Source organism: Gastrolobium bilobum, unplaced genomic scaffold (genome assembly GCF_033153095.1).
Source record: "Gastrolobium bilobum isolate Gb01-03AN ecotype WA unplaced genomic scaffold, APGP_CSIRO_Gbil_v1 utg9753, whole genome shotgun sequence".
NCBI classification, from domain to species: Eukaryota; Viridiplantae; Streptophyta; class Magnoliopsida; order Fabales; family Fabaceae; genus Gastrolobium; species Gastrolobium bilobum.
The window spans coordinates 23,648-33,954 of record NW_026898868.1 but is presented as its reverse complement, the minus strand read 5'-3'; the positions used below and the strand labels follow the sequence as shown (position 1 = coordinate 33,954).

Below are 10,307 nucleotides of genomic sequence, written 5' to 3'. Positions count from 1 at the left end.
GATTTGATCCTTTTTCAAAGTTCGACATTCTGACTTTCAATGACCCAATTTTCCACAGTAAAAGCATGTGAGAGTATCTGCCCTTGGCTTTGACTGACCTTTAGACTTGTCACATCCTTGGCTTCTACTTCGACCTCGACGTGCCATTCTTCCACGACTTCAAGCAACATTTGCTTCATAACTGGGTTATACCTCGTTCTTTCCTTCTAGCCTCTTCAATCAGCAAACTGTCTGCATCTGAGTCCAGTGCAATCTTTCCTTCTGGAGCCAAGTTGCTAAGCGTCACCACCAAAGTATCCCAGCTCTCAGGCAACGAGCTGAGTAGCAAGAGGGCTTGCAACTCGTCATTAATCTTCATGTCAATCTTTGTCAGTTGATTGATGATCCCCTTGTATGTGTTCATGTGCTCAATCATGCTTTTTCGTCGTTGTAGAACTGTAGTCTAGTTTCACAAGTCGACGCATTAAGTACGCTTTGTTGCATAGCATCTTTTTCTAGATTAAGGACTACAGCTTCGTCCACAACTCGTGAGCATTTGTGTATGTTGACACATGCTCGAACAAGCTCTTGTTGATATATTTGCGGATAATAGCGACCACCTTCCGATTGAGGAGATCCCACTCTTTATCGCTCTTCCTTTCTGGCTTGGCCGTGCTCAGAATAGGCTCATATAAATCCTTGCAATAAAGATTATCCTCTATCATGGGTTTGCAATATAAGTAGTTCTCTGTAGTGATTTTGAACATATCACCATCATGCGCTACGACACCCTCCATCTCTGACCTCACAGAGCCCTTGATCTAAGACCTCTGATACCACTGTTGTGTCTCGGAGCCCGACAAATCTTAGCTCGGACTCATATTCAATTAGTCTGGCCTTCACATGTTGGCTTGCAGAAGCGATAGTGAATAATAACATCAAATCAAAAATAGAGATAAGGAGGAAGAGAATACCAAGAATTTTAACGTGAAAAACCTCTTCAATGTGAAGAGTAAAAACACGAGACCAAGTCCAAAAAATCGTTCACTATGAATAATAGGATTTGCAAAATATTCTTTCTAGCTTAACAACCAGAGGACTTCACCCTCTAAAGGATGGATATACTCATAAGTGTCTCACATAAGTGTTTCTCTTTGTAAGGGGACATAGAATCCTACTCTACAGGATAGTTTTCTTCTTCAACGATGGCATTGGGTTTCTTCCTTAGAGAATCTTCATCTCTGACTTGATCTTTTCTCCTGCTCGTTTCTCTCTCTTCTTCTCTCTCTATTAACGGCTCAACATCTAAGCATCTCTTATAAACAAGAGATTTGGGCACTCATTAATTTGGGCCAAGTCCATCATAGGCCACGAACCCAACTGTAACACCCCGTATATATCCGGTAATGTTATCATACTATCGTATTAAGCAGCGCTTAATTAAAAATGCGAAATATCTTTTTCTTTTTGATTATGATGTCATTATCATTACTAACTTGCTTATTAATCAATTAATAAGACATCGCCTGTATGTATTTGCAATAAAATAGCTAACTGAAATACCTCAACATAGATAATAAAAGTGTATCTCTAGAAATCACGGGACTACCACAAGTAGGCCGGACCAACTAGCAGGTCATACAATTCCAATCTAAAGGTACTAACATAAAGTGTCATGGACAATTCCCATGCTCACTCAAATAAGGCAACAAGCCCAACATCAGTCTCAACAACAACATAATCACAAATAGCAGGAAACATAAACAGCATCAAAATCCAGTCATGGCAGCAATACAGCATAATATCATAATCAGCTAAGCTCTGGCCTCCTGCTGCCAGAGGCATCAGTCACCATACTACCTGAACCTGAAATAAGCATTCCCCAAACGTGGGGTGAGATCTCTAAACAAGAAATATCAGTAAGACAAGGGGTCCTCAAGGATCTTCCACCCCAAGCTCATTTACATGTGCAATATAAGTTTAAAAGCAGATCATCAATATCATTTATAAAACAGTGCAATGCAGCAGATAATCATGTCATGTGTGTCAATTCTATTCTACTGGCCAGAGAAATACAGGATTTATATACGTCTAATACCCACAAATAGTGCAAGACGCTACTTGCATTCACCCCGGATCACCATATCGTATGACGCCACATACTCAGGCTTACCGTCAAGATGAAACAACACATGCATATTAAAAGCCATTACACATAAAGCTCAACAGCATTTCGAATATTCAAAGCATGTAACACAGCATGCATATAACCACACCCCCATGGGACATGGTGGAACCACAACATGGCTAAACCGAGGACACGAAAGCTTACCTTGCAAGCTAACACCCAAAGCCAAGAGTCCACAGCTCAAAGTCCAAACACAGCAGATTCACAATCTGTTATGGACCAATACTATATCAATAACAATGCACCACAAGCATATAACTTAAAGACAACGTCTTTCCTTTACGTTTTACGTCTTAAGGCTCCATACCAAGCCATAAGCCCCTTAATCACTTGATTCTAACTTAGTTCATTAATTACAGAAGTTCAACTTCATCAAACTAAGGTCCACAAACCCCTAATAGCCTACTGTACAAACAGCTCAGCTACTGTTCTTCGAAATCCCAGAATATTCGGATATTCCTCGGGACCATATCCGGATATGCAATATCCGGATATCTCACTGTACATATCCGGATATACAATATCTGGATATCCAGATTCCCGTATCCGGATATCCAAATCCCATATCCGGATATCACATATCCGGATATTTCTCGGGCAGATATCCGGATATTTCACGACAGAATGCAGAAACTGCATTTCGTGAAGATATCCTTCCAAGGTTAGGCTTTTAACATTTAATTACGTTAAGGCATGCATCTTTATACTGATTTAGGGTCATACTACTGTTGGTTACTTGTTTAACTCTTTTAAACATACCAAGACACCTCTTTTAGTCATCAAACACATGATCAAGGTTGGTACAACTCACCAAAGCTCAAAACAGAGGAAGAAAGGCTCTTGGAGCTCTCAAATCTGCCTCTACAGGTCTGACCTTCAAGGTACACGAAAATGACTTCACAAAGGTTGGTTCTTTCTTACCAAAGGTCACCACTTGGACCTCAAAGTGCCATAACCAAGGCTCACAACAATCAACTCACAAACTCAGAACCTCTCCACCTCACTCACAGTGACAAGAACTCATAAGAGCCCTCACACTCCCACACCAAGCAAGCTCTCACAAGCCCCAAGGTATTTGGAGAAGAAACCAAGGAGAAAGGAAGCTCCTTGGCTCATCACAATGGAGGAGAAGGTGGGAAAGGGTGGCTGGAGGTGTTTCAGAACATGGAGGCACGTAGGAAATCTGGTCTAGGGTTTTCTGTCCAATGATTAGAGTATATATAGCCACTTTCAATTAAAACACATAATATTAACTTTAATTGCTACGCTTAACATTTTAATCCCAAACTATGGATTCTTAACCTACTCAATTTTACAAGAATTATCATATTTTTCTTATAATTTTCAGAGCATCTTTTCGGTACGCGTTTTTCAAAGCCAGTACCAGTTTCTAGCACCAGTTCTCATTATTTGGACTTGAAACTCATTTTACAAGTCCTACATATTATTCTAGTTTATTACCATGCACTTATTATAAATTTTCGGGATACTTTTTTGGTACGCAATTATACCGACTAGCAGAACCGGTATCTACACTTTTCTTCCGAAAAGCGATTTTCAGCATTCTTACTCACTAACTATAATTATTAAAGCCTCATAATAATTATTAAGGTCAATTATGAAATCATTTCCTAATTTTGCATAATTAATTAAAATTCCTTAATTATGGAATCATTTCCTGCTCGTTTCTCTCTCTTTTTCACTCTCTATTAACGGCTCAACATCTAAGCATCTCTTATAAACAAGAGATTTGGGCACTCATTAATTTGGGCCAAGTCCATCATAGGCCACGAACCCAACAATATGGTTATGATTTTTCATATGACCATGTCATTTTTTTTTTCACATGAGAGGATCCAGATCCAATTTTTAGTACATCATTAGAATTTTAGCTTCACATAAATTTAATGGTAATTTTTGGTATATGTGTCGGCACTGTCGCTATATATGTGTGTGTGTGTGACAAAATTCTTTGACATTGGTGTCAAACTTTTTAGCTTGACACCAAATTCTAACCGTTGATCAATCTTAATAAATTATAAGTGTTAGATTGACAAAAATCAACAGTTAAGATTTGGTGTCAAACTTTTTAGTTTGACACTGGTGTTAAAGGATTTTGTCATATATATATATATATATATATATATATATATATATATATATATATGAGGCTGGATATTCTAACACTGGTGTAAGACTAGGAGATCTTACACCAAATCTTGGTCATTGATTTGCTTGCATCTAATAGCTCAAATATCTAATAAATCAGAACTGTTAGGATTAACGATTAAGATTAAGAGTGTAACTTACACTGATGAAAAATAATTCTGACATATATATATATATATATATATATTATTCAATTAAAGGTGTAACTTATTTGAAATGGTTCGAGCATCAAGTGAATTTGAACTTAATAGTGAGGGGTGTTTATAGATACAATGTTAAGGATTTGAGTTCATGAAAAATATTTGTAGCAAAAAAACAATTTTAATATCTAGAATACGGAATAATGATGCACCTGAAAAATATGAAAAATAAAAATAGTCATGAAAAAATGCAGTGTTACCCTCTGATGAGTTATGATTTAAAAAACTGACATGACTTCCTTGTTAGTGTATATAAATTTAGGGGGTTGAGTTTCTCATGTTACTCGAGACCTTACCCTCTTCCTGTACAGACGCAAAAGTAAATATATATATATATATATATATATATATATCAACTACAAATGGGCCCTATATAAAAAATTGTGCCTATAACAAGAGAAGTGATGTTTCCTGTTGCAAGGGAAATATAATACCCATAAATTTATACATGAAGCCTTACCAATTGTTTTAAGGGTCCTGTTTTTCTGCAGCAGCGACAGAAAAATAATGTCCGCCTTAGAGGCAAAAATTGGGACCCACTAGTTTTTCTTTTTGAAATTTTTTTTTAACCAGGATCCAAATTCATTTCTTAATAAAAAAAATCAATCAATTGAGATAATTACACAAAGGGATATTTTACATATTTAACTTCAATTATAAGTTCTATTTATTATAAATATTCAATTTTTAAAAATAATGTTGTAAGAAAGTAGTTATATCATACCATAGAAACACCAAATGTGGGGTCCACCTGTTTTTTAAAAAAAATTGTTTACCAGGATCCGACTTTATTTCTTAATAAAACAATCAATCAATTGAGATAATTACACAAAGGGATATTTTACATATTCAACTTATAATATAAGTTCTATTGATTATAAATATTCAATGGGATTTATAAGAAAAATATTGTAGGAAAATAGCTGTATCATGTCATAAAATCACCAAATGTGGAGCTCAGCTATTTAAAAAAAAAAAAAATCACACATTTCGATGGATCTGTTGAAAGCAAACCCAATTTCCTACAAGATAACCAAAGCATAATCCATATTCAATTCATACAAACCGTAAACTCAATTATCCCCTCTATAAAAAAAGAAGAAGAAAAAGAAATGAAAAACTATTATGGCTTTGATATTTTCCATGCTCTGGTCGTTTTCATTCCTCTTTAATTGCTAAAGGTTGCTTTTCCAAAGGTGGGGTTCGGGGTTATCATGTGGTGAACAGAAAAAAAATTTGGTGCTCCAAATTCTACGTAGAATAAATTTCTAGTGCTATTATTGTACCAAAAATTCAGTACATCTTACCAATAAAAATATTATATCTCAGCTAAAATTTATTTTTCTTTGTCAAATTTTTTCTCTCTCCTATAATATGTAATGCTTTTATTGGTGGGATGTACTGAATCTTGGTACAACAGTAGCACCAAAGATGTATTAAATCTTGGTACAACAGTAACACAAAAGTTTTTTCATAAGAGAGAAAAAAAATTAGCAAAGAAAAATAAATTTTAACTGAAACATGATATTTTTATTAGTGAAATGTACTAATTTTTTTTTTTTTTTTGATAACAATGTACTAAATTTTTAGTGCAATCAATCAGTTGTACCAAAAATTTATTCCCAACAAACAACATCACCCATGATACAAGACTGTAACCTAGGGAATGCCCCCGTAAAATTCGGGCTTCATATATAACGTTATGTTTGCTATCCTAAGAAACGCCAAAAAGTTATAGGATATTAAATATGAGTCTGAAGGTGATATGTTCAAGTTTTCTTCCACAGCTGTTAGCGACAAATTCACTGAGAAAAAGGGCTCAAATAAATTAATAAAAAAGTTAACTTCTGAAGAAATTGATTTTTTTTTTTAAATTCTTAAACAATATTTTATGCAACTTGCTAAAATGATTTAATATACAAAAAAATAATTAATGTCAATATAAAATTATTTAGGCAATTACTCGATTATACATTATTTATCAACAAAAAACTTGAACTCTTTTAATAGTCACTTAAAAATTTAAACGGTCATAATGATCTGTCAACTTATCATTAACAATAATATTATTCATACATTATGGGAATAACATTCCTGCACAGAAAAAAAAAATCAAGAGTGAATTCATCATTTAATTAACTTTTTCTCTTCTTGTAAGTTTTTTCCCTTAATTTACTCTTGATGGTAGAAATTTTTTTCAGCCACAAATACAGAAATGTTATTCCCTACATTTATATATATTTTTTCAGAAAAATATTTCTGCAATTACGGCAGATAAATTATCTGCATTAACTTTCAAAACAAAGTCGAATTTGATGTTGAAATATTAAAAAGAAAAGTAAAAAAATGAAAATATAAGAATGTGTTATATACATATTATAATATAGATGCAATATGATTAAATGGTATTACGCATCAAAATCAAATGTATATGAATTTGTAGATTTCTATAAGCAAGCTCAAAAGATAAATTTAAAACCAAAAAGATAATCCCAATCATGGCCTATCAGGACAAAACTTTACATCGTATAACTCAATTTGCACTCATCCCAAGCTAGCATAATCATGTGAAGGATCCCATTTTGAGATTTGCTTTATGTAAAGATCAAATTCGTCATGAACCCCAACCAAAATTAAAAATCTCTACCATCTAGCTTTTGATCTAAGACAATTAAAACATTGCTCCGGATAATTAAAAAAAGAAAAAAGAAAAAGAAAGAGAAAGAGAGTTTAAACTTTAAACTTTAAACAAAAACATTAACGTCTTAAAGGCAAAAAGATAAAAACAGAACCCAATATTGTTTACTTCATACGAATTTATGAACTCAACCCACATACCCTACAAACCTAAAAGTAAACATTTACATAAAAGAGCAGAACCCTCAGCGTTCGCCGGAATATCCTGTCTCCGTCACCTGAAAATACCGCTTCAGGCAACCTTAAAAAGTTTACCTTGATCGATGTTTAGCGGGTTTCGTCCGTTGGCTCTTGTCCCCTGCTTTTCCAAAAGCGCCACAAAACCCACAAGCCGAAAGCCTAGGAGAGGGCGGCTCAATCGCCGGCGACACTTTTCCGGTACGGTAGCCACGTCCTCCACCGTTGGAGCGGCTTCTCTCGACGGTGTTGATTGATCCAAGTGGAGGTGGTGGTTGTTGTGGTGGAGCATGAAGCTCTTTAATCTCAACCTTATCATGATGTTCTTGGTTCTCTTCTTTGTGGTTAACTTTATTCAATTCCTCAGTTAAGAACCTATCCTCCCAAACAAACCCAGATGAACCCTGTCTCCTGAAGGACACAGCAGATCTTTGCAAACCAGCCATGTCCTCTCTCTCTCTCTCTCTCTCTTCTTATCTGGATCTTTCTATAGCTTCTTGGGAGCAATATACCTATGAATTTCTATTAAGTGTTGTTTCGTGTATGACTTTTCCTCAATATGCATTTATAAAAAAAATAAGAGAGAGAAAGGGACAGTTGGTGAAGAAACTGGAGAAGAGTGGTTAATAGCAAGGCAACCTAGTCAATTCATCCGAAACAGTTATCAAAGTGTCATTTTTGGTAAAAATTTTATTAGATTATAATTTGTTATCACTTGTAGCGAATTTTGTGGCTAATAATTTCGTGATACATGATTATATTGCATATTAAATTCGTGATCACTGGTAGTGAATATAATCTAGTCAGCTTTTTCTTGCAATAGTATGTCATGTGTCATAAAATCATTGACGAACGTAATTTATTACTAATAGTAACAAATTATGTCATGTGGCGGTTTGATAAAAAATACCGTTTACATGACATTTGGATAAAAAAAATTTGTCAAAAAGTGACATGTTGGTCACTGGTGCTTTTCTAATGTTAATGTATGTGTTATATAAATATTTTTAAGGAATTATATTTTCGTATGCAATAGGAGATAAAATATTTCATATTACACTCATAAACTTATGTGGATCCCACTATACAAAAAAAGAGAAAAAAAAAGTTGAAGTAGGTTTCGTACCTTTTTGAATATGTAGGAGAAATTTATTATCTCTTATCAAATGAGGTTAATATTTTCTCATTTTTAAAGCCATTATTAATGTAATTCAATATATGCACAAGAGTACATTGAAGGCACAACAATAAAATATTTTTTTCATTGCTTTAAATAATATTATTAAATGTATGGAGTAAATGCATTCTTGAGAAAAAAAATTAGTTTGTAACATTATCTTCAATTATATTAAAAAATTATTTTGTAAACGTAAAATATTTAAATCAATAATTACATAAATAAGTATCGACATAGATTGAATCATATTATATGCAATTTTATAGGTTTATGTTGACTTTTGAAAATTGTACACATGAAAAACTTCAGAAAATTACACAAATCTAATTAATATAATATTAAAAAATTCAAGGCCTGAAACGCTTGTTTTAATGGCTTTGCACTCGGATCGGTACTACCTTGTCACGGCTTTCACTTTCTATGTAACCTAATTTTAAAAATTGATTGTGGTGGGTTTTTTTTTTTAGGATAAGAATTAGGTGGTGGGGTGTAAAAAAATAAATAAATAAAGACGGTGATGACTTTGTGGGCAACTTAGCATGACACGCGGGTGTTAGGTCCACCAAGTGAATGTGCACACTCCCTCCACTGCCCCTTGTCATTATCAATCAATGAATGAAAGGCAGAAAATGCATTCATATTTCATATCCTTATCGCCTAAAAAAAGAAAAGAAGTTATAATACTATCAAAGGTTGGTTCAATTGGTATGTCAATGTTTTCAACTCGAATAGGATTGTATCTGGTAGAAATTTTTTGTGATTTATCGAAAAAAATATATTATAATACTTGAATATCGAGATATTATTTGTGTTATGGACCTGTATAATGGGCTTATTAAGTAGCAAGTCCAACAAGGGGCACTCCAAGATATGGATTGATGCTAATAAAGGATAGATATCCTTCAAAGATATTAATTCTAATGCGACAGAATAGTTATCAGGCCTGGACCCTCACTGTAGGAACTAAAGGCTCATCCACACTACCTACAGTCTATAAATACAAAGGCAAACTCTAAAGGTACACATATTCTCTCTCTCTCTTATTGTTATGCTGTCACTGTGCGCACATACACCTCATTGGCTAACGCCGTTATAGTATTCTGTGCACAGTGATCTGCTTGACTCAAGGGTATCTCCTTCATAAATACCTTGGAGAGTGCACCAGATCCAACATTAACGTACTAGCCTAATTGGGCTAGACATTTCTGTCTCAAGGACAGAACAATTTGATACCATTGATTAATAATACTTAAAATTTATAAAAAAAATTAAAATTAGAGTCGTATAAAAGATAAAATAAATCAAAGATAATTTATTTGTTTTTTAGTTTATTATTATATTAAATGATGTATTAAACTATTAATAATATTTATTTATTTATTAACTCTGAAAAAAAAAATTATTAAGGCTGATATTAAGGATGTATTTTTTATTTTAATCACAAGAAATTTATTTATTAAAAGTGGCATTAAAACTTGAAGAATAAAAAAAGGCATAAGTCCTAAAAGCAAAATAATTCAATTAAATCATTGATAATAAAATATACAAATCTGTGTCATTTATTATATGTTTCTTGTACTATATAAATTAACATATGGTTATCGAATTGAATTTTATATTATTAACTTGAAAAGTTTCACATAAAAACAATTTTTAAATTATTTACTTAATTACAATATTGTGTTAATTTAACGTATGATATTGTAAAATGAAAAAAGAA

The 10,307-nt window shown here is 33.3% G+C and overlaps 1 protein-coding gene across 1 annotated transcript; it reads right to left on the bottom strand.

Annotated features, from left to right (window-relative positions):
* Positions 1 to 7,262: 7,262 nt before the first annotated feature.
* On the bottom strand, positions 7,263 to 7,961 carry LOC133284878 (MAPK kinase substrate protein At1g80180-like). Its single transcript, XM_061482001.1, has one exon. The coding sequence runs from the start codon at positions 7,854 to 7,856 to the stop codon at positions 7,485 to 7,487; it is 372 nt and encodes a 123-aa protein (XP_061337985.1). The 5' UTR covers positions 7,857 to 7,961; the 3' UTR covers positions 7,263 to 7,484.
* Positions 7,962 to 10,307: the final 2,346 nt, after the last annotated feature.